The sequence below is a fragment of the Helianthus annuus genome, chromosome 2 (genome assembly GCF_002127325.2).
Source record: "Helianthus annuus cultivar XRQ/B chromosome 2, HanXRQr2.0-SUNRISE, whole genome shotgun sequence".
In the NCBI taxonomy this organism is placed as follows: domain Eukaryota; kingdom Viridiplantae; phylum Streptophyta; class Magnoliopsida; order Asterales; family Asteraceae; genus Helianthus; species Helianthus annuus.
In genome coordinates, this window is record NC_035434.2 from 162,279,851 (window position 1) to 162,304,521 (window position 24,671).

The following is a 24,671-nucleotide window of genomic DNA, read 5'->3' on the forward strand; positions in this document are numbered from 1 at the left end:
GCAGCCTCCCCAATCCGCGTCTGTGTAAGCGGTGAGAGAGGTGGTCGAAGACGGCTGAAGGTGCAAGCCAAAATTTATGGTTCCCTTTATGTATCTCAGAATTCTTTTCAAAGCATGCATATGAGTAGACATGGGAGCATGCATATGAAGACATATTTGTTGAACAGCGTATGAGATGTCGGGTCGCGTAAAGGTGAGGTATTGCAAGGCACCCGCAAGACTTCGATACTCCGTTATGTTTTCTAAAGGTGTGCCGGAGGCGCTACTCAACTTTTGTTGTGTGTCGACCGGGGTAGCAGTCGGGTTGCAATCCGCTAGACCGGCTCGTTCAAGAATCTCCTTAGCATACTTCTCTTGTGATAGGAACAGAGAATTGTTGTTACGAGTGACGGAGATTCCAAGAAAATAACTAAGTGGCCCGAGATCTGTCATGGAGAATTCCTTTGAAAGAAGAACCATGAATCGTTCACGTAATGTGTCGGAGGAGGTAATCAACAGAATATCATCCACATATAATAAGATAAAGGCTATGTGATTACTTTCTTTGAAGATGAATAAAGAGTGGTCACATTGACTATGTCGAAAACCCATTTTAGAAACGTAATCGGCAAAGCGTTGGTACCACGCCCTTGGTGCTTGCTTAAGCCCATATAGAGACTTTTTGAGTTTGCACACATAATCTGGATAGTTTGAGTCCCGAAAACCGACAGGTTGGTACATGAAAACGGTTTCATCAAGATGGCCATGAAGAAATGCATTTTTGACGTCCAGTTGATGTATTGGCCATTTGTTAGATAGCGCAAGGGAGAGAACGGTTCGAATCGTTGCCGGTTTAACAACCGGGCTAAACGTCTCCCCACAGTCGACACCAATCTGTTGAGAACGGCCATCGCAAACAAGGCGAGCTTTATACCGTTCAAGTGTTCCATCCGCTTTCTTTTTGTGCCGGAAAATCCACATGCTTCGAACTATGTTCATCTCGGGTTGCTTTGGTACTAGCTCCCAAGTCTTGTTATCAATAAGGGCTCGATATTCGTCAAGCATGGCACTTTTCCAGTCAGGATTGGAGAGGGCTTCGGAGGGGGATTTAGGTAAAGGAGAGATAGATGTAGAGGTGGAGGAGTTAAGATTGAAGTGTTGTTTGGGTTTAAAGATACCCGACATTGATCTGGTGGTGATTGTTCGAGGTTGAGTGGCGGGTGTTGGTGCATCAGTGGAGGTGGGACGATTGGAATGTTGTTCGAAATGAGATTGGGTGGGAATAGTTTGGATTGAAATATGAGAATTAGTGGGGGGAACAGAATGTGTGTGGGGAGGTGAAATGTTTATGTGAGTGGGAGGGGATTGTGGTGGGGTAGTAGTTTGCATGGAAACATTTAATGGGGAGGTTGGTGGTGTGTGATTTTGCATGGCAGTGGGTAAAGGAGAGGTGGGGGCTGGTATATTGGGTTCGGGTATGGAAGGGCTATGTATAGTGGGTGGGTCGGTGTGTGTGGTAGTGGTACTTGTGGAGGACCAAAGATAAGGATTTGGGGAGGTGGTTAGGAAATCGTAGGAAGGAATTGTAGGGGAGGGTGTTTTGAATGGAAAAGTATTTTCGTCAAAAACCACATCCCGGGATATTATGGTATTTTTTGTTTTGATATTATAGCATTTATATCCCCGATGATTGGATGGATAACCAAGGAAAACGCATGGCGTTGATCGGTCGGCGAGTTTATGAATTGAAGTAGAGGGTATAAGCGGGTAACAAAGACACCCAAATGTGCGTAAATGATCGTATCTAGGGTGTCGGTTGTAGAGGCAATATGTGGGTGTTGAGTTATTTAAAACTTTGGTGGGTAAGATATTGAGTAAGTAGGTGGCATGGTCAAGGGCATGATGCCAAAAATTGTGCGGAACAGAAGAGTGAGATAGAATGGTACGCATAATATTGTTGATTGACCGTATCTTGCGTTCCGCCTTACCGTTTTGTGAAGATGTGTATGGACAAGAGAAACGGAACGTCATTCCGTTGGATGCACAAAAGTTGTGGAAAGATGTGTTGTTGTATTCACGACCATTATCGCATTGGAAACTTTTAATAGATGTGTGAAATTGGGTTGTAATTAATTTATGAAATTCAAGAAATTTAGGGTAAACTTGAGATTTTGAAGCTAAAGCATAAGTCCATAAAAAATTTGTTTTGTCGTCTAGAAATAAAACATAATAACGACACCCGGTTGAAGAGAGAATTGGGGATGTCCACAAATCACTATGTACTATGTCAAAAGGTAAGTAAGTGCATGTAGTAGAAACATGAAAAGGGAATTTAACTTGTTTTCCAAACACACAAGGTTCACAAATGGTAGAATGTTTAACATCATTGGAAATAGAAGACAAACATGGTTTTAAACAACGTAAAATGTTTATTCCGGGGTGCCCAAGACGGCGGTGCCAAGTATCTTGAGACACGGCTAAAAACGTAGAAACGGGAGCATGAGAGACATGATGGCGTGAAGGAAGAGTGAGCGGGTAGAGGTCACCAGAGCTATCACATCGAAGAAGGTGCTTCCGGGTGTGGAGATCCTTCACAACAAAACCAAATGGATCAAATTCGATGGAAACATTGTTGTCGGTGGTGAAACGACGTACCGAAATCAAATTTTTAACAAGTTTGGGTGCAAAAAGAATATTATTTAATTTGAACTTTGGAAAAGGTTGTGGGAGGGTGTGGTTTCCAATGGCATAGACTGGAATATTAGTGCCATCACCGACTGTAATGTTTCGAGCATAAACCTTATTAACACAAGACGTGAGATTACTAGGGTTATGAGTCATTATACCTGTAGCACCCGTATCCATGTACCAGGAATGATCTGGAGGATGAAGGGAGAAGGCATTGAAAGCTTGATCAAGCTCCGTTGGAGTGTAGCTTGCTTCAGATGCAGTGTATGCTTGCTGAGGTCGAGGGCCCAGAATGCCTTGTTGTGGGTTGCTGTTAACGGGCCTTGATGGTGGGACAGTGGGGTACGGACAAGGGGGTGTAGCCCAATAGTAAGCATTGGGGTTGGCCCATGATGGTGGACGGTTTGTGTGGGCCGAAGGCTGGGCTGTCCAAGGGTACCCATTCCATTGTTGCCCTGACCAGGTTGGTGTGTGACTTCTGCCACGTCCGCGGCCACGACCACGGCCACGACCTCGACTATTTCGATTAGGAGCATGATTTGTGGTTTGGGTTGGGGTTGGGGTTGGAGGAGGGTTGCTTGGCTGATGAGATGTGTGTAGGGCGGTTTCGTTGGCGACCCGGTTTGCCTTGGTAGTCTCTTCGAGAATTAATTGAGAACGAGCCTCATAGAAAGTGGGTAAAGGTTTTGTGTTCTGAAGTATTGAGGCAACGCCACCATAGGCTTCATTTAAACCGGAAAGTAATTGAATCACTAGGGAGTGTTCGTTGACGGGTGAGCCAACGTTAGCTAATTGATCCGAAATTACCTTTACTTCCTGGCAGTAGGCGGACATGGATTGAAAAGATTCAAGCCTGATATTTGCAAACTTCTTTTGCAACAGTACTGCCCTTGTCGCTTGATTATCGTGAAAGATGTTTTTCAAAGCAGTCCAAGCATAACAAGCGTTTGAATCGGGCCGGATAATGGTGCATAAAAGATCATTAGATATGGTGCCATAGATCCATTGAAGGACTATGGCATCGAGACGGTTCCACTCATCATCTGGTTGGGCAACGGACTGTTTGTCCTTGTCGGATTCTTTTGAGGCAGCGGTTGAGGGATCTTTCTTTCGTGGAGATAGGTGATCGATGACCTGATACGCTCGGCAATGAATTTTAAAAAGTTCAGCCCATGATGAATACTGGCTTGTTTCCATTTCAAGGGTGATAGGTATGAAAGTTTTGATGTTTGAAACTGTTATGGCAGGGTGTTTTGCAGGGTCCATGAGAGCAAAAAAGAGAAAAAAAAATAGATAGAGAGGGGGTATTTGCAGGTGATGAGGCTGAAGAGGAGAAGAAGAAGGGTTTGCAGGATCGATTTTTTTTTTTTTTTTTAGAGAGAGAGGCTTGATACCATAATGGTTTTGGTAAACTGTTTCTGTGCCTTCCTGTCTCTCTATCGACACAATATATAGATAATTACAAAGTGTGATTTTCCTATCATCTAGCTAATTTACAGCTCAATGCAATATCTTCACAATATATTCTATAAATACTAATACAACCAATAATTCAAAAATAAATAAATAAATAAATCAACAACAACAACAATAATAATAATAATGCAAACCTACCTCTAAAAAGAAAGAAAAAAATAACAAACGTGGTTAACGTGATAAAAAAGGGAATCTTTTGTCCGATCAATGTTCCATTATTTCATGAACTTTTAAATTCGGTTACTTCTCGTTTCTTGTTAGCCAGCGTTGCCTGGCATTCCCGCCCCATAAAACGCCCCACTCCCCACAGCCTTAACTCGACAAAATGCAGAACAACGACTCTCTCTCCGACAAAATCATTAGCTACCGGAGGGTTATTTTAGTCATTTCGCTACCTTTATTACTCGTCTCATTCGTTTTGTTTCTTGTGAGTTCTCCCAACGATGTCGTTTTATCAACCAGCCGCAAGCTTTACGTAGTGCAGACTGAGTCGTCATCATCGGATAAGTATGCTGTGATATTCGATGCGGGTAGTTCGGGGAGTAGAGTTCATGTGTTCTGTTTTGATCAGAATTTGGAACTTGTGCACATTGGCAATGAACTTGAGCTTTTTGAGCAGGTACTTCACGGTCCCATTTTCTTTTAACGCATAATTGTTTCGGATTTTATTAACAAGTTTGGCTCGAGTTTGGCTTGTTTGGCTTATGAGAGCTTGAGCTCGGCTTGTTTAGAGCTCAAGCTTGTTTATAAAGCTTGAGCTCGGCTCGATATATATTTTTATCAAGGTTGTAAACTCGATAGGTGGTAGGGTACCGCCTCACTTAAAAAATCAAAGCATAACATGTTTTGACCAGTTTTGACCGAAATTTGACTGATTTTGACTTGCATTGACCCAATTTTGACCAATTCTGAGTGATATTGAGTTATTGACCCAATTTTGACCAAATTTTACTCCCTTTGACCGATTTTTGACCAATTAGGTCAAAAACGAGGTGGTTGACTTCCGATTTGCACCTAGGCGCCAATTAATCGGCCGCCTAGGCCGATTTTTACAACACTCAATTTTAGGTATAATAATTATCATGTAAATATATATTTAATATATTAAATAATGGATTAGGATCAAATACAAAGGATCCTAATTGTAAGAAGTGTAAAAAGGATTTATAGAGTGACAAGTGTCCAATAACCTAAAAAAACCCACTACACAAAAAAAACCCACTACAAAAAAAAAAAAAAAAAAAAAAAAAAAAAAAAAAAACCTTAAACATCTACCACCACCAAAAACCTAAACCCCCCCCCCCCCACACATCACCCACCCTAAAAAAAACCTTAGGTTTTTTGGGGGTTTTTTTGTGAGGTATAGTTTTTTTTTTTTTTTCCCGGGGGGGGGGGGGGGGGGGGGGGGTGGGTGTTTAGGTTTTTGGTGGTGATCTAGTGGGTTTAGTTTTAGGTTATTAGACACTTGTCACTCTATAAATCCTTCTTACAATTAGAAGACTTTGTAGAATAACTTGACCCATTAAATAATAGGCTCATTTACGGTCACAAGTCAGCTCGATAAGTGCAGCTCAGGCTCGTTTATTAGAAAACTTACTTTTAGGCTTGGGTCATTTTAAGTTTGGCTGGATTCAAACTCTTAGCTAGCCGATCTCATTGACGGTATTTGAGATGGAGCATTCTTTATGAGCATAGTATCTCTTCTGTCCACAGTCGATGTAGGATAGTTTCCGTTGGAAGAGATCTATGATATATTGATATTTCAAATGATACTTCTTTATTGTAGTTGAAACCAGGTTTGAGTGCATATGCAGCCAACCCGAAGGAGGCTGCAAATTCTCTTCTACCATTATTAGAAAAAGCCGAAAAGGTTGTTCCACAAGATATGCGCAAAAACACACCAGTTAAAGTCGGGGTTAGTGATTTATACAGACGGCTAATAAGTACTAACACTTCTGTATTTTGCTAGAGCTTTATAAATCATACGTCTAAATTGCGCATCTATATGTAGGCAACTGCGGGTCTGAGACAGTTGGGAGGAGATACATCTGAAAGAATTTTGCAAGCTGTACATACAATGCAACCCTCTTGCGACTAAAATCGATAGTTATTGTGGATAATTTTTAAGTACGGTTTATGTTTATATAGGTGAAAGATCTTCTAAAAGCTAAGAGCAGCCTTGAGACAAATGATGATTGGGTTACGGTTTTGGATGGAACTCAAGAAGGCGCTTACCAATGGGTAAGCTACTTACTTACATCCTCCAAAATGTATATGTTTTAGCATACGCGTTGAACTTATTCGTAAAGTACACGGATGGTCCTCTGTGGTTAACCAAAATTTTGGATATGGTCCCTAGTTTTCCAAAAGTACACGGATGGACCCTGTGGTTTGCACTTTGTAACGCATTTAGTCCATAACTTTTTTCCAAAAGTACATCGATGGTCCCTATGATTTGCACTTTCTAACGCATTTAGTCCCCACTTTTGCCAAAGGTACATGGATGGTCCCTCTGGTGTTTGCACTTTGTAACGCATTTAGTCCCCAACTTTTTTCCAAAAGTACATCGATGGTCCATGTGGTTTGCACTTTCTAACGCATTTAGTCCCCAACTTTTGCCAAAAGTACACGGATGGTTCCTGTAGTTTGTACTTTGTACCCATTTAGTCCCCAACTTTTGCCAAAAGTACATGGATGGTCCCTGTGGTTTGCACTTTGTAACACATTTCGTCCCTAACTTGGACCTACTAAAACCTTCAGATCTGTTAGCTAGGGACTAAATGCGTTACAAAGTGCAAACCACAGGGACCATCCGTGTACTTTTGAAAAACCATAGACGAAGTCCAAAATTTTGGTTAACCACAGGGACCATTCGTGTACTTTACTCTTCAAAAAATATGTAAAAAGTTTAGCAAAAAATGTCAGCAGACGATTTTCCTTATCATATCGTAAACTTGCTTTGCTTATTAGAATCTTTGAATGCCTACAGGTGACGATAAATTATCTGTTAAAAAATCTAGGCAAGAACTATTCAAGCACTGTTGGCGTAGTTGATCTTGGTGGCGGATCAGTACAAATGGCGTATGCTATTTCAGAAACAGATGCGGCGAAGGCTCCAAAGACAACAAAAGGAGAGGATCTTTATGTGAAAGAAATGTTTCTCAAGGGAACCAAATATTACCTTTATGTTCACAGGTATTACAATCAAATTGGATCTTGTAATATTATTATTTTTTAGAGTAAAATGTCATTTTCGTCCATGAGGTTTGGCCAGTTTTGCGACTTTCGTTCAAAGGTTTGTTTTTCGCCTCTGGATCCAAAAGGTTTGAAATCTTGCCATTTTCATCTGGCTCGTTAACTCCATCCATTTTTTCTCCACTAAGTCAGGGTACTTCTGTCTTTGTTGTTAACTTAAAAGGCAATTTGGGGTATTCGGTCTTTTTACATAAAGTGAAAAAGACCGAATTGCCCTTTAAGTTAACAAAAAAGACGGAAATGCCCCTGACTTAACGGAGAAAAATGGATGGAGTTAACAAGCCGGATGAAAATGGCAAGATTTCAAACCTTTTGGATCCAGATGCGGAAAAACAAACCTTTGGACGAAAGCCGCAAAACTAGTCAAACCTCAGGGACGAAAATGGCATTTACTCTATTATTTATTATTGCAGTTATTTGAACTATGGATTATTAGCCGCTCGAGCTGAGATCCTCGGTATTGCAAAAGACGCTCACAGCCCATGCATCTTGGCTGGTTATAATGGTTAGCGTTACCGTCATTTAACGTTTGGTCTGTCTGGTATACGATTAAAAGTGGTTATAAACTTATAATGTATTACTTTTTAGGGGTTTATACGTATGGAGGAATTGATTACCAAGTTTCCGCACCTTCGTCTGGTTCAAGCATGAACAAGTGCAGAAAAGAAGTCTTAAAAGCTCTAAAAGTAAATAATACAACTTGCACACACTCGAAATGCACTTTTGGTGGCGTATGGAATGGTGGTGGCGGTGATGGTCAAAAGCGTTTGTATGTCGCTTCTTTTTTCTTCGATCGAGCTGCTGAGGTATTATTACTACTACTGTTAGTGCTACTGCTACTATCACTATTACTATTTTAGGGCTGGCAATAGATATCTGTATAAGACACGATTAGACCTGTTTACTGAAAAGTACACTACATGATTTTTTTACTTTTTAAAAATAAATATAATTATGAGGTTAGGATCCATCATTTCTTCTTCTTGGTACATAAAACGTAAAACTGTGTTATAAACATGATATATAAAGTAGTTAAACGAGTTGTGTTCAAGTTTAATACTTGTGTTACACGTGTTGTTAGAGACGTGTTAAACCCGATAAGACACGATTTTACAGCCTTAACTATTATGACATGTTTTTTTACATATATAGGTCGGTTTTATTAATGGAAGTAAACCTGTTGCCAAAGCTCGTCCGCAAGATTTCCAGGTGGCGGCTCAGCGTGCTTGTCGAACAACACTTGAAGATGCAAAATCTAAATATCCTGATGTGGACCCCGCTAACCTACCCTATTTATGCATGGATCTTGTGTATCAATACACTCTGCTTGTAGATGGTTTTGGTAAGTTGTACCTTCTATCCTATTTGGCAAGATCGATGGGCTAACGGGTCAAAATGAGTTCAGATTGAAAGTTGAAACGAGTTGTTTTTAATATGGGTCAAAAGGGTCAGGTTGACCTGCTGCTTTTTATCTACTTTTTGTTAAATTATAAAGAGTAAAAAGTCATTTTCGTCCATGAGGTTTGGCCAGCTTTGGGATATTGCGTCCAAAGTTTTACTTTTCCGCATCTGGATCCAAAAGGTTTGAAATCTTTGCCATTTTCATCCAGCTCGTTAACTTCATCCATTGTTCTCTGTTTAGTCAGGGGTATTTTCATCTTTTTTGTTAACTTAAAGAGCAAAAAAGGGAATTTTTATATTTTGTGTTGTTTGAACAGACCTGAAACCGCGGAAACATATTACACTCGTGAAACAAGTTGAGTACCAAAATTCACTGGTTGAAGCTGCATGGCCGTTAGGCAGTGCAATCGAAGCAGTGTCAGCAGCCATCTAACCACCACCAACGCCACCACTGCCTCTACTACATAATTAATTGTATCATGTGTGAAACTGGTTCCCGGTGGGTTGTTGCCAGATCAGCAAGTCGGTAGATGCTCTAAGGTTACCAGAAAACATTCTATTCGTCATCAGTTTTTTATTGTTTTGTTCCTAGAAGATAATGTGTGTGTGTGTGTGTGGGGGGGGGGGGGGGGGGGGGGTAGGTATTTGCACGGACCTCCCATCCGCCGGAGTATTACAACTCCGCAGCTAGCCTAGCCCCATGGCTGCATGGCGGTGAATCCCCACCGAGATCGAAGAGCCTGTGTGGTATTACACCGGCCACAGGATTCGAACCCGGGTCTCTAGAAGATATGGGAACCTAGTCAAGTTAATTTTTCACTTTAAGCTGCAGATGGTTTCATTTGTATTGGTGTGTTCTATTCGATACGAATGTAAACTAAAACACTATTTGTATGATTGTTTCGTGGTTTTAACCGAGTCTTGGTTTTAACTATAAAAAACAGTTGTGGGTTCAGACGGGTATAGTATTTGGTGATACCCCCGCTACTACACCCCATAAGTGGTCACTTGCCTATTTGCTCGCGTAGAAACCAAATATATTAACACATTACATAACCTTTAAAATAACTTCACATCCGAATCAGAATCCTAACAAGGTATCGAGATCGATTGATATCATGTCTTTCAAAACCTTTATATGAGCAAAACCATTTTATTGAACAAATTCCCTAAATAATTTGTCACAACTGATGCTGAATGCTTTAATGGTTCATTCGACAACGCACAATTCAACCATTTCGATAGTCTCTGCTTGTTAGAACCGTTAAAGGGAGACAAGTTCGTTAATTTGACTAGTTTGAGCCCAAAATTTTATCATTCTTTAAAATCGTAGTTAGCGTTCAGCCCACAATTTCATAAAAACCGACTTAACTTACTTAACCATGAACACCCTAATTCTCTAATTTTATTCATATTTTATCTCAATAATAACCGAACCAGCTCGGCTTAGACCGCCCGTACTGGGGCGTGTTTTTTAAAAAAATTTCAATTAAAACGCCCTATAACGCCCCATATGCCATTACACCCGGCGTTATAGGGCGTTATTTTCCAAAAAAAATTCGCCCGGCGTTTTAATTAAAACGCTTAAAATGAGAGGGGGCCCACTTTTTTGACCGTTGACAACGGTCATATTAGTTAATTTTTTTATTTTTTTAATTTAAAATATTCCCACTATAAATATATACCCCACATTCTCACCTTTTTTTTATAAAAAACCCACTTTCTCTCCCACTTTCTTCTAATTTTTATAAAAAAAACCCACTTTCTTCTAATTTTTATACAATCATGCATCCATACCGCCCCCCTTTTGGTGTCCCCGCAAGACCCACGAACCCGAACACAACCCAACCGCAAACCCCGTATAACCTTCAAGACATGGACCCGAGCTTTTTAACTTACGCGGCTTACTTGAGTGGCGCCCCTCCGTTTGTTCCTCCCACTTTCGGCTATGGTCAAGCCGACGGGTCTCAACCGGCACAACCCGAAGCCGAACCTGATGTGGAAGTCGTGCCGGAGACACAACCCGAACCGGTGCAAGAAACATCGAAACGCGGCAAAAGGTCGCATAAGAAGAAGGAAAAAGACGCACCACGGCATACAAAAAATATCATTAAATGGACGAAGGAAGAGGAATTCACGTTGACTCGGGCGTGGCTCGACATTTCGGAGGACGAAGATACCGGTAACCACTTTATATATATATTATTTTACTTATTTTGTTACTTTATGTTTTAACATACAACTTATAATTTTTTTTTTTTTTTTTGTAGCAAACTTTCAAACGGGCCCGGTTTTTTGGGATAGGATTCGTGCACTATTCTTTAGCACGTGGGGTCAAGGCGAACATCGGGACCAAGATTCAATTTCTAGCAAATGGACCGACATCAACAACAAGTGTCATGCGTTCCAAGAAGTCTTCCAACGAAACTACGATAATCGCCCGAGCGGTGAAGGTGACGTCGGGGTTTTAACGAAGACTTTGGAGGAGTTCGAGAGGACAAAATGTCCTTTCACGTACTATAAGTGTTGGGAGCTACTACGAAAAAGTCCAAAGTGGGCGGTAGTTAATCCAATGACGTCTAGTAGTAGACGTCGGGCTAAAAGGTCAAAAACATCATCCTCCGTTGACCCGTCAACTCCGACATCGGATGCCCGCAATGTTGATTTAAATGAGGCGGTGGACGTTGACGAGGGAATTCAAGAAGAGTTGGTCCGACCCACCGGTAGAAGAAAGGGAACCGGGAAAAAACGGTCGAGTCGTCTTCCGATCTCGAGTTAAAGGAAGATTTCGAGGAGATGAACCGTCGTCTCCAAGACATTCGCGACCTCGGCCACCAACGTTATGAGATTATGAAGGAACGAGTGGCCGAAACCAAAAAAATTTAACGAGATGCAAGAGGCGAGGCAAATGGAAAAGGACATTGAGTTTTTGTCCAAACCTATCGACCACCTACAAGGCGATGCGTTGATCCTTGCGCAAATGCGTCGCCAAAAAATTAGAGAAAAATATGGACTCTAGATCATGTTATTTTTTTTAAGTTTATTTTTTCTGTTTTTTTTTTTATTTTCTGTTTTTTTATTTTTCTGTTTTTTTTTTATTTTCAGTTTTTTTTTTCAGTTTTTTTTATTTTTATTTCAAGTAATGTAATTTTATTTTTAAATTAATGAAGTTTTTTATGTTTTAAGTTAAAAAAAATAATTGTGAAATGATTGAATGGGGGTTATTGGCATAATGCCCCACTACGTCACTTTTGCTATAATGCCTCATCGCTGACTAGGACGTCACGTGTCGGATAATGCCCCATGGTGGGGGCATTATACCACATTACCACTACACATGGTCTTAGTATTGAAACCGAGCTAAAAATCTAAGTTCAAGCTCGGCTTGGTTTTAAACCAAGCTGGCTTGGTTAAGCATGAATTTAAAGAAAATTTAATATATTAACTTTTAAAAACACAACAGTCTAAAATATCAATAAATAGTTTTAAAAACATATCCAAATTATGTTCTACAAGCCAAAATCAAGCTCAACCAAATACGAAATAAGTTTCAAATTTCAACGATTTACAATATAAGTTCATTAGCATGCTAATCACCCCCCAAATATACCATTGATATCCAACTAAATATATAAATACCCGCAAATAATAACCAATTTTTTATAATATATTAAATGTATATAAAAATAAAATATATTAAAAGGTAAAATAATTCAAACCAAACTGAGCCGGATCAAGCGACTTTTTTCAAGCTTAAATCCGAGTGAGCTCTAAGACACGAGCTTTTTAGACAGCCTAGCCCTTGGTAACAGAATTTAAAGTTGGGATTATTGGTGGGAAAACTATTAATACGGTTTATTATTGGCCAACACTCGATAGGTACTAGTTTGAATTATTATAATCCAATTTGCCTAAATTTAATACATAAAAAAGATCAAATCCAAAATTTTGATTTAATAAAAAAGGTAACTTAAAGCCTTAAACCCTAAAAAAAAGTAATATAAAGCCTTAAACCCTTGTGGAAAAACCGAAGGTTTTATAAAACAACAAAACATGCTTCAACGGTGAACTCTCTGACGCATTTTATCGAACACCTTGTAGGTATGTGTTGTTTCTCTTTCTTTTTACTAACTCTGCTTCTGCTCATGTACGCATATTGCTTCCTTCGACTCAAACCCACTTCACCCAATCATCCTTCACATAACCACCCTCAATTTTCTGTTCCAGAAATCAATTAGGGTTACATTAACCATGTATAAGTACAAAAACATCCACCGTTCATTATCATTGCTTTCAAGAACTTATGAAACAATAGTTCCATTTCAACATGTTAATCCGTCAAAACCCATGTTCAATCACCCAATTAAACCCGTTAATTCCCCACTATTTTTCTGTTCCTCAACTTTAGGACCTTATGAACATGATGAAATTGAATTTAGAAACTGTACTGAAACCCTAGGTTTAGTTAAAGATTCTGTCGAAAAAATTGAACTTGAAAGAGGGGTTGGATTGATAATGAACATAATCGGGCCACCAGGTCGAGATTATGCAGCTGTGAGGAACAATCTTGAACAATGTAATGCATCGGTTTCACCAGAACTGGTAACCGAAATTCTTTCGCGGGTTAGGAACGATTGGAAAGCGGCGTTTACGTTCTTTCGGTGGGCCGGGAAACAACCGGGTTACACGCATTCGTTACGCCAGTACCATTGCGTGATCGCGATATTGGGTAAAATGAGACGGTTCAATGCCGCGTGGGCTTTGGTTAATGAGATGAATAAAAGCGAGAAGTCAATGGTGAGTCAACAGACATTGTTGATCATGATCCGAAAGTATTCCGCTGTTCATGATGTGGATAAGGCTGTCAAGACGTTTAACGCGTTTAATCGGTTTAATCTGCAAGCTGGTGTTCATGAGTTTCATGATCTTTTGATAGCGCTTTGTCGATGCAAAAACGTTAAAGAAGCGGAGGGTTTGATGAAGGGTAACAAAGATGTTTACCCGTTAACGACTAAAAGTTTTAACATTATTCTTAACGGATGGTGTAACGTGGTGTGTAGTCCGCGCGAGGGGCGGAGGATATGGTGGGAGATGTGTAACGAAAGGATCCCGCGTGATGTTATATCGTATTCGACGATCATAACGTGCTATTCGAAATGCAACGAGACGAAAGAAGTGATCAAGATTTTCAACGAGTTGAAAGCGTCGGGTGTCAATCCGGATATACGGATATATAACGGTGTGATTCACGCGTTTTCGAAATCCGGGCTTGAAAAAGACGCGCGTGAGCTGATGAACGAAATGAAAGAAAACGGGATTCGTCCGAATGCGATTACTTACAACTCTATGATCATGCCGTTTTGTAAAAAGGGAAAAACTTCGGACGCATATAAGTTGTTCGATGAAATGCTGCAAAGAAAGTTGGTGCCTACAGTTCAAACATACCAAGCTTTTTTTCGTGCGTCAAGAACGTCTAAAGAAGCGTTGTCGATCTTGCAAAAGATGAATGAAATGGGATGTTGTATGGATCATGATACATACGCGTTGTTGATCAGAAAGTTGTGTCGATGGGGTAGGTTTGAGGAAGTGTGGAAGCTATGGAACGAGATGATTAGTAGCGGGCTAGACCATGATAGGAGTTCATATGTGGCGTTGGTAAACGGGCTTTTTTTGAACGGGAAGTTGGAGGAGGCGTATAAGTATCAAGTAGAAATGAAGTCGAAAGGTTTGTTGCCTGAGCCTGTGATAGAAGAAACGTTGCAAGCTTGGATGGCGGCCAAGCAGACCACAGAGCGGTCAATGGTTGACTCGAAAACCAAATGTAGTGACGCGTAACCTGATCTTTAAACTGAACTTTTATATTATATATATATATATATATAATTATGATATTCGAGTTTTTAAAAATCTTTATGGGTTGGATATGGGTCATTAACTCGTTATGATGCTTTAGTTAATTCTATAGAAGGTTTAAGGTTTTGTTTAGTTTGCTTGAAACTAGTAGTAAGTTTTACAATCTAAGATTATATGTAGTTTATAGAAGGTTTAAGGTTTTGTTTAATTTAAGGTTCTTCTGATACCTGATGGTATTGTAGCTTACCATCTTGCCGTCTTGGACATTCTATATGGCTACAGCGTGCGGTTGTAATCGCCAAATAGAAGTTTGATCGAGTAAATACTACTAAAAGCATTAATCTGTGTCGACTCTATATTCAGTTGTTAAATCCTTTTCGTATTAAAAATCAGTGTTGTAGTAATCCTTAGTCGCTATCAGGATTTATCAGGAATTAATCGGGATTAATCGGTATCTACTCAGGATTTTTATAATCATGTTAAAAATTTTATAATCTATAACTTATGTTAAAAGGATTATGAGAGATTGACATCATAAACCAAAATGCCAAATGTTAAAGTTTAATGTCCACCAGGGTCACTCCGGGGTGCTTTTAACATGTGGAGTTTTACTCATTCCTAGAGATGACAAATAAAAAAAAAGGAAAAAAAAAAGCAAATATGAGTTCGATGGGAATAACCGAAACTTCCAGATAGGTATTCAGGTATGGGATCGAATAAAATATATTTTATGGGAGGTATGGGATTGAATAAAATATAGTTTATGGGTAGGTGATTTCGGACCTGATTACCCAAACCCATATTTACCGAAACCATAATCCTTAATCAAATACCTCGGAGTTTTTAGTTTTTTTATTTATTTTCCCTTAACCCTTGACTAGACAATCTAGTAATGCTTTGTTATAATTTCATTAAGGGAAAATGAACTTCTTTTTTTGCGGTATCTATTTTGATGATATAATTTAGAGTAAACTGCAATTTTACCTCTTAGGGTTTAAGTCAATTAGTACTCTAACCTCCTCCATGGAAATAATTGCAATTTACCCCCCCCCCCCCCTCCCCTTGTGACAACCCTTAAAAATATCATGTAACCGTACAATTTATTTATGTTAATTAAAGTGCTTGATGACTGTGTGGAATTACTTAACTGCTTTTCGATTAATGTCTCATACTTACATGTGATTGTTAACATACTAATCTTGTGCAGAAAAGTTGTCAAATAAGTTCTGTATACATTCCTAAATGTTAGGAATTAAAAGTGTTACAAAAATATATATAAAAGACACTTTACGGATTAATTAAACAATTTAACGGGACAGTATCAAACCGAACAACGGGACTTTACCCGAGACACCAGAATAATGCAAGAAGCATTGTTTCTATTTTTCTAAACTAGTTATGGGTCCGAACACCCTAACACACTATATATTACACCACACACATAAACACCAACTAAACTCTTGAATTCCAACCAAGATCACAAACTATCTAGTTGCATCCCACCTAAACCAACCCCCCCCCCCCAAAAAAAAAAAAAAACCGGTTCTAGAAGTGGGATCCCCACTTTGATTTTCTTCATTAGTTTATTTGGGTTGCTATGTACTAAGGGGACATTGGACCTAATGGACAAAGAGGTATTGGAAAACTTTTTATTTAACCATAAGATCACCATCAATTCCATCATTCACAACGCAACACCATTTTCTTCTCTCCATCTCTTCCTTGTTCGGCCGACCACCACACCACACACCACCATCATCACTTGATCATCTTCAACCAATCTAAGGGCATACATAGGTGTTATAGTGCATACAACGAAGCTCGGTGTGTGCGGAAGTTGAAGGACCACTCTCATCTTCTTTTATCCACCACATTTCTTCACTTGAACTTCCCTAGTCTTGAACTAGTGGTAAGAACTTAGATCCTTTCATTTTTCATGTTATTTAAGTGGTTAATGATATATCATGATCAAAATATTAAGAACACTAATGAATCTTATGAGGAAGACATGAACATAAACTTGCTAGATGAAGATATCATGATAAATACTAGTTGATATGCATGTTGATCATTGTTTGTTAGTAGAAATGATGTGAATCATCATGTAGTCTTGCTAGATCATAATTAAAGACATGATCTAGCAAGATGAGAAAGTAAGAATGTTGTAGGATGATGGAACCATCCACACATAAACCATGACCTTGAATGAGTGAATGGTTTCTTGAAAAATAAAGATCAAAGTAGGTGATAATCATGTAGATCTAAAGATCCATGAGTGGTTTTTCAAAAGAACCAAGTGAAAAATATAAGTTTCATTAAATATCGGACCTTACAAAAACTAATCACATTTTTGGTGGATAAACAAGTGTAGAAACACTTGTATAAAAAGAAAAGTTTACAAAGAAATATTTTTAGAAAATATGGTTGGAAGTTGTAAACACTTAAAACTCTTTAAAAATAAAGTTTGTAAAGAACTAATCACATTTTAAAAGGTAACAAGACTTACTAAGTATGCTAGTAAGTTACTACATGATTTTATAAATCTTCAAGTTCATGAGTTTATAGTTTATGCTAGTTTTTGGCAAGTTCGGTAAGTAGAGGTTGTATATTTTTGATTGAGAATTGTTTGAATGAATTTTTGAAAAGAAAATGATATATTAGTAAGCATGGACACCTCCGTTTACAAAAGAAACTCTGGCGAAATTTTCTAAAATCCCAACACTTAGAAAATATTTTTCTAAGACAAGTGTTACAAGTATATTTTATAACTTGTGTTTCAAATATAAACTTCGCCATAATATTTGTGACAAAAATACAAAGTGTCGGAGATTGATTTTATAAATGAATGAAATGGTTAAATATATATATTTAGAATATATATCTTAATACTAGAACACTTGTGTGTATACTTGTTTATTTTATGAGATAGTTATATTATTTTAGGATAAAATAATGTAACTTAACAGTATAACTTGACATTTGAAGTGTGTGGTTTGTGATAGAAGTAATGAGTAAATAAACCGTGCGTAGGATATGTGTTGTGCATGAGAAACTGATTGTTATATGTACCTTATTAGGACGTGCTTGATTTCCTGATTATTTGAGTAGTTAATCTAACCGAGCAAACCAAGGTGACTTCACACACTTTCTAAGGCATAGGATTCCCGGTGGTTGGGAATGGGTTAAAGAATTAAAACGAAACCTACATATCCTCCTTGGGTAGGATGTGTACGGCCATCCTCCATAGGTAGGATGCCAATATTAATCCTGCGTATTCTCCTTGGGTAGAATACGTACGTTCGTCCTCTTTGGGTAGGACAACACCCTTAAAACTTACTAGATAAAACTCTATCACGAAGTCCCTCATTTTATATCGACTTAATCGCCGAGGCCAATGGCGAGCGGGTCATTAGTTAATAGCGCTATTAGGTTTAACAAACCTCACACCATGCCAGTCGGACAGGCGTGTACTAACGGACTATGGCAAACTGTCAGTGATGATAGACACTAATGTAGGGCACAACTTATTTTCGTTAGTAGTCGATAAGGTACGGTCTAGTGGTTCACATGGGGAAGCCCCTACTGATCATGGAAATGGTTTGGGTAATAAAGAAGGAACTAGTTAAACATACTTTCAACTATGGGGTAACCCCCACGACAATTATGCCAACGAAAGACAAACCACGTTTTTGGAAACAACTTAAAACTAAACAACCAAACGTGAACTCACTCAACTTTGTTGTTGACTCGTTGTTACATGCCTTACAGGTCGCTAGATGCTTATGGAGCTTGCACGAGGAGGAGGTTGTTGTGGAATATGGATTGTTATGTTCCGTACTAAACATTTAATCCTTATGAACTTATTAAACCCATGTTTTGGACTTTAAACTTATGAACTATGGAACTTATGTTTTGGGTTTTACCTTTAATGCTTCCGCTGTTAAATTTGAACTCGGTTAACTAGCTTTTTTTCACCAATTGTATTGTGGTTGGTTTTATTTACTTAATTACGTTGTTCAATATGATTGGTGGCTCGATCCTGGTCATGTCACGCCTCCAAGCGGTGATACTCCGCATGGTGGATTTTGGGGGTGTGACAGATTGGTATCAGAGCCATTGGTTATAGTGAACTTGGTTTTAAAAAAGGAAAAGCTTTTTGACAAAACCAGACTATAACCTGTACAGTGCTCAACGATCCACAACGACGCTTCGCTCCACGTGCAAGACTCGACACTATAGGTGGTATGATTTATGTTTATATTGTCGGTTAGATAGTTCACACTGTGCATTAGTTAACGTGATAACTGTTGTTTGAACCTTGTGTGCTTACTCTCTTCTATCATCCCGCGCTTACGCACTTTCGCGACACTTTTCTCACTTACTTTGCTTCGTTGTGAAGATCGTAAACGGACGCGGAGGACGTATCAACCTAACTCAAGCCCAGTTGACGGCTTTGATCAATGAACGAGTTGCTGAGGCACTCGCAGCGGCTCCAGCAGGAGGTATAACCTGCTATTTCGACCTATCCTAGGACGTTTAGATCCTTCCTTCGCAAACCAACCCTCGTGCTTAACCTTGTCTTTTATTCTCGCGCCACAGGTCAACATGCTCAGCCTCCTATGTGCACGTTCAAAACATTCATGGACTGCCGACCTAGTACTTTCAGCGGCACAGAAGGAGCTGTAGGCCTTCTTCACTGGTTCGAGAAGCTTGAGTCTGTTTTCGAGATGTGTGAATGCCCTGAAGATCGTAGGGTGAAATTTGCTACTGGAACGCTGGAAGGTGTTGCGTTAACCTGGTGGAAAGCACAGGTTCAACTGCTTGGGCTGGCGGTTGCTAATGCCACCCCATGGAACGACTTCAAAGAACTGATCAAAGAAGAGTACTGTAGTCGTGACGACATCCACAAGCTAGAGGTGGAATTTTTCAATTTAAAGATGATGGGGTCGGAAATTGAGGCGTATACGAAGAGGTCAAACGAGTTGGCCATCTTGTGTCCTACTATGGCAGATCCTCCTATCAAACGTATTGAACTGTACCTCAAGGGTCTTGTACCAGAGATTCAAAGCCACGTGACCTCAGCTAATCTTGGCACCATTCAGCAAGTCATTCGGTTGGCTCACCGTCTCACTGATCAGGAAGTTGAGCAGAACAAGCTGCCCAAGCGTATTAGCGCTACTACTACTTCTGATGCTCCCAGTGATAATAAGCGCAAGTGGGATGGAAATTCGGGCAAGGGTTCTACTTCAGTTCAGTCCCAGCAGCGAAAGACTGATGACCACCAGAGTCCAGGTCAGCAATCCTCTGGTAGTCAAGGACAGGGTGGATACCGAGGGAACCACCCCAAGTGCAACCGGTGCAACAAGCATCACAGCGGGTAGTGCCATAAGGGTCGTTGTCTGAGATGTAACAAGCTGGGTCATGAAGCAAAGGATTGCAGGAGCCCACGTCCTGCAAATCAGAATCGCCAACAACAACAACAAGCTCCGCAGAACCACCAGCAGCAGCAACAGCAGGCCAATAAAGGATGCTTTCAGTGTGGTGCTGAAGGCCACTTTAAGAGGAACTATCCTCAGCTGAACTAGAATTAGAACAACAGCAACCAAGGAAACGAGAACAATAATGGAGGCAACAATGGAGGCAACAACGGGGGTAACAATAATGGCAATGGCGCCCGAGGTCGTGCATTCGTGATTGGTCAGGGTGATGCAAGGAACGATCCCAACGTTGTGATGGGTAAGTTTGTTCTGGATGACTTCTTTGTTACTGTTTTATTTGATTCGGGTGCCGATACTAGTTATGTGTCCTTAAAAGTTATCCAAATGCTTAAGCGCACTCCAACGCTTCTGAACACCAAACACACGGTAGCAATAGAAAACGGTAAAAGTCTTGAAGCCACACACATAGTTAAGGACTGTAGCCTTGTCCTAGCTGGTCAGACTTTCTCTATCGACCTTATTCCTATCGTTCTGGGTAGTTTTAACGTCATTATTGGGATGGATTGGTTATCTCATCAGCAAGCGGAAATTCTTTGCAACGAGAAGATTGTCCGCATCCCTCGTTCTGGTTAAGAACCCCTCGTAATTCGCCGCGACAAGAGTGGTGCTGTTGTGGGCATCATCTCTTTCCATAAGGCCCAGAAGTGGTTGCGAAAGGGCCACACTGCTATTCTAGCCCTCGTTTCTAATACATCCTCGGAAGAAAGGAAGATAGAAGACATACCTATTGTACGTGATTTTCCTGAGATATTTCCTGAGGAATTACCCGGTCTTCCGCTTCATCGTCAAGTTGAATTTCAAATCGAGCTAGCTGCTGGAGCAGCGCCCATAGCTCGAGCACCTTATCGTCTAGCTCCATCAGAACTTGAAGAACTGTCCACGCAACTGCAAAAACTCTTGGAAAAGGGTTTCATACGTCCTAGCTCTTCGCCTTGGGGAGCTCCAGTGTTATTCCTAAAGAAGAAAGACGGTACCTTCAGAATGTGTATTGACTACCGCGAGCTCAACAAGGTGACCGTGAAGAATCGTTATCCTCTCCCACGCATTGATGACTTATTCGACCAGTTGCAAGGGTCGAGTTTCTATTCCAAGATTGACCTAAGATCAGGCTACCATCAGCTGAGAGTCCGAGAGGAGGACGTCTCCAAAACAGCATTCAGAACTCGTTACGGCCATTACGAGTTTCTGGTTATGCCTTTCGGATTAACGAATGCACCAGCGGTCTTCATGGACCTCATGAACCGAGTGTGCAAACCTTACCTGGATAAGTTTGTTATAGTTTTCATCGACGATATCCTGATCTATTCGAAGAGTCAGGAGGAACACGAGCAGCATCTATGACTTATTCTGGAACTTCTTCGAAAGGAGCGGTTGTATGCCAAGTTTTCGAAATGTGACTTTTGGCTTCGCGAAGTTCACTTTCTAGGCCATGTGGTAAAAAAGGATGGGATTCATGTGGATCCATCCAAGGTTGACTTGATCAAGAACTGGCGTGCACCCCGTACACCAACAGAAATCAACCAATTCTTGGGTTTGGCCGGATATTACAGAAGATTCATCAAAGATTGCGCAACCTCTCACTTCACTAACTCAGAAGAGTGTCACCTATCGTTGGGGTGATGCACAGGAGTCCGCATTTCAGCACTTAAAAGACAGACTTTGTAGCGCGCCTATCCTCTCCTTGCCTGAAGGCACAGACGAATTTGTGGTTTACTGCGACGCTTCCATCCAAGAACTTGGTTGCGTGTTGATGCAACATGACAAGGTCATTGCCTACGCATCGTGCCAACTTAAGGTTCACTGTAAGTCCCCTTGATGTGTATGGATCTTCACAGAATTGTCAATCCAATCAAGAGTGCGGAATTCTCTTGATCAGAATAAGCAGAAACGTGTAGAAACAGAAACAGCAATTCACTTTCAATCTGGGTTTTCTATTGATTCTCAATCAAGCTGAATTACAATCAATCTAAAACCCTAACCAACCCTAATTTCGTCCAAGACTAGCTCTCACGAAATTCTATCTCTCACACAACTGTTTTGGCTGATTAACTGATTAACCTAAACCCTAAAGTCTAACCTTGTTTATATAACACAAGGTTTACAAGTTGGACTAGGGTTTACTACTTGGGCAAGCCCAATTCGTTCCCTAGACCCAAACTGGGTTTAGTTTAGCCCAAACTCTATTATTTCACTAATACAAAGCTAAACCCGCTAACCGTTTATCGTTTAACTAATTACAAGATATCCAAAGACCAAATCTAAGTTGTTGTCACAAATATGCACCAACAAACTCCCCCTTGACAATAACTTCATAAAAACTTTGTCTTCAGTCTTTTGTCTTCAGTCTTCTTGCAATCTTCACGTAATCTTGCACTGTCTTTGGTCTTTGGATAGCTTCAGCTTCAATAGCTTCTGTCAGCAACAGACTCCCCCTAAGCTGATGCATCCAATCACCAAATCTTCAAAACGTTAGCACTTGAGTAAACTCCAGTTCAGCATTTGAATAGCAATCTTCAAACTCTTCAACTTTGTCTGCAATATAGAAAGGAGGTTCTACCATGCATCCAATCAAACTCACATCTTCACACTTCACAGCAACTTCTCAGCAACAAACTGCTTCAATCTGTATACTATAAAACAAACATCTCGAGAAACCATAAGAATTTTTCAACATAAGTTAAATAAATTATTATTTTTCAAGAGATGTTAAACTGTATCACAGATTAAGCATTTTCAATCTATCACCAACACGCAAAACTTTTTGTTCAACACACAAGAACCTGTCTGATTTAAAAATTTTGAACTCACTTTCCAACACCGTCTCCCCCTATCAGTACCAATTCCTCCAAGAATAACAGTTTTCCGTACGTTAAGAATTTTAAACATAAAAAGACACTATTTTTGGATTTTTGTATTTTCTGAAAGCAAGTAAATAACAAAAACAATAAACACTCTATTTTTGTGAGAATCACTGGTAAGAAGATCATATCAGCACAATCAAACTGTTTCACACTATTAGATAATTCTTTATTTAATTTTCAGTGAAAAGCAGTTCAAGACGATTACCAGTATTGTTTGTCCACTTAAACAAAATGCATGAACATTTCAAGTACCATTACCGTATGATACGTGAAGGTAATTTTATTTTCTGAAATACTAGCGTGTCCCACAACAGGATATACCCCCGCGATCAAGGTATGCACAAAGATTCATCGTAGTAGGTGAGTATACTGAAGTCATCCTTGAAGATATCCTTACTGTGTCTAGGTCGGCATTTAATCTGTTTTATCATGTTTTATTGCTTAACGATGAACACCCAAATAAATACAAATCAAATCCTGGAAATATAAACAACACACTCTATCATGCAAGTACCTTCCCTACCACATATTTCACAAATCCAATCCAGATTTCTGAAATCTTAACTGGGAATAGGTTGAGAAAAGAACAGAATAGATCTTTAGAAGAGATGGTATAATATACAGATCAAATAAGTTTTTCTCAGTTTGATATAGGTTTCTTGGGTTTCTTTTGGGCACTTGAGGGCCTCTTTCGGGTGTATTAGATTTATAGCGCGACAACGTACAGCTAGGTCAGCATGTATCTGGATGCAGCAGAAGCTGTCGTTGCCTAGCACCTCCAGGTCAGCATATATCTGGATGCAGCAGAGGAGGTACACGACTTTTTTCAGAGAAGATTTCAGAATCAGATCAAAATTGTGTGTATCGGGAAAACATACAGACATTCAAATAGAAATGAGTTAATTCCAAGTGACTTTCTTTCCTGGGGTCATGTACAATTTTAGTTCTGAACAGAAAGACAGCCAAGATATCCCCAGATAAAAAAACAGTATAAAGACCCAAAACTTCAGATTTTGACAATCTATCAACGCAAGAAGTAAGGTCATTAAACCATACACCACTGATGTGTTCCCCACTCATATTCAGTTCATTTATGTTTATATCACATTGGTAAGTTGATTATTTCATGCTTTTTGCCTACTGGTACATCGTATAATGAAGCTGTTATCACACTTAAGCAATTTAGGTTCAAGTTCAGTGTGACAGTCTAACTTGCTGATGTACTATCATTTCTCCTTTTTCACACAGTGATTACTCATTTTGGATTTTCTATTTTTTATGTTTTTGATTTTTCAATTTTTTTTTTGTATTTTTTTTTTTTTTTTTTTTGGAAAAAGCAGTAAACTATTTACAAAAATTCTTATGAAAAACCAGTTATTCAGGATTCCTCATCCCGTTGAGTTCGACTAAGTGTTCAAAGCGAGCCCTGTCAAATGCTTTAGTATAAAGATCTGCCAGGTTATCTTCTGTGTCGACTCGATGAAGTTCAATTAATCTCTTTTCAGCACAATCCCGTATAAAATGATGACGTATGTCAATATGTTTTGTGCGACTGTGATTCACGGGATTATTAGTTATTGAAATTGTGGCATTATTGTCTATTATAATAGGAGTACGAGTGAAATCCAAACCGTAATCGCGCATCTGCTGTTGAATCCAG

At 39.6% G+C, this 24,671-nt stretch overlaps 3 protein-coding genes across 3 annotated transcripts; 2 read left to right on the forward strand and 1 right to left on the reverse strand.

The window, feature by feature from the left end:
* Positions 1-2,288: 2,288 nt before the first annotated feature.
* LOC110926319 lies at positions 2,289-4,060 on the reverse strand. Its single transcript, XM_022170068.2, has 2 exons — positions 2,826-4,060; positions 2,289-2,568 (listed from the first exon to the last, which is right to left on the reverse strand). The coding sequence occupies exons 1-2, from the start codon at positions 3,931-3,933 to the stop codon at positions 2,534-2,536; spliced, it is 1,143 nt and encodes a 380-aa protein (XP_022025760.1). The 5' UTR covers positions 3,934-4,060; the 3' UTR covers positions 2,289-2,533.
* Positions 4,061-4,408: 348 nt separating this feature from the next.
* Positions 4,409-9,713, forward strand: LOC110926311 (apyrase 2). Its single transcript, XM_022170062.2, has 9 exons — positions 4,409-4,762; positions 5,930-6,058; positions 6,155-6,211; positions 6,292-6,384; positions 7,133-7,338; positions 7,812-7,903; positions 7,987-8,204; positions 8,551-8,740; positions 9,117-9,713. The coding sequence occupies exons 1-9, from the start codon at positions 4,469-4,471 to the stop codon at positions 9,230-9,232; spliced, it is 1,395 nt and encodes a 464-aa protein (XP_022025754.1). The 5' UTR covers positions 4,409-4,468; the 3' UTR covers positions 9,233-9,713.
* Positions 9,714-12,826: 3,113 nt separating this feature from the next.
* LOC110899326 (pentatricopeptide repeat-containing protein At5g15010, mitochondrial) lies at positions 12,827-14,706 on the forward strand. The gene has a single exon (XM_022146220.2). The coding sequence runs from the start codon at positions 13,051-13,053 to the stop codon at positions 14,632-14,634; it is 1,584 nt and encodes a 527-aa protein (XP_022001912.1). The 5' UTR covers positions 12,827-13,050; the 3' UTR covers positions 14,635-14,706.
* Positions 14,707-24,671: the final 9,965 nt, after the last annotated feature.

Coding starts and splice junctions, on each gene's coding strand:
- LOC110926319 (XM_022170068.2), bottom strand. CDS start 3,933: ATGGACCCTGCAAAACACCCTGCCATAACAGTTTCAAACATCAAAACT. Junction 2,569..2,825: donor CATGGATACGGGTGCTACAG/GTATAATGACTC, acceptor TTTGTTGTGAAG/GATCTCCACACCCGGAAGCA.
- LOC110926311 (XM_022170062.2), top strand. CDS start 4,469: ATGCAGAACAACGACTCTCTCTCCGACAAAATCATTAGCTACCGGAGG. Junction 6,059..6,154: donor ACACACCAGTTAAAGTCGGG/GTTAGTGATTTA, acceptor ATCTATATGTAG/GCAACTGCGGGTCTGAGACA. Junction 7,339..7,811: donor TATTACCTTTATGTTCACAG/GTATTACAATCA, acceptor TTATTATTGCAG/TTATTTGAACTATGGATTAT.
- LOC110899326 (XM_022146220.2), top strand. CDS start 13,051: ATGTATAAGTACAAAAACATCCACCGTTCATTATCATTGCTTTCAAGA.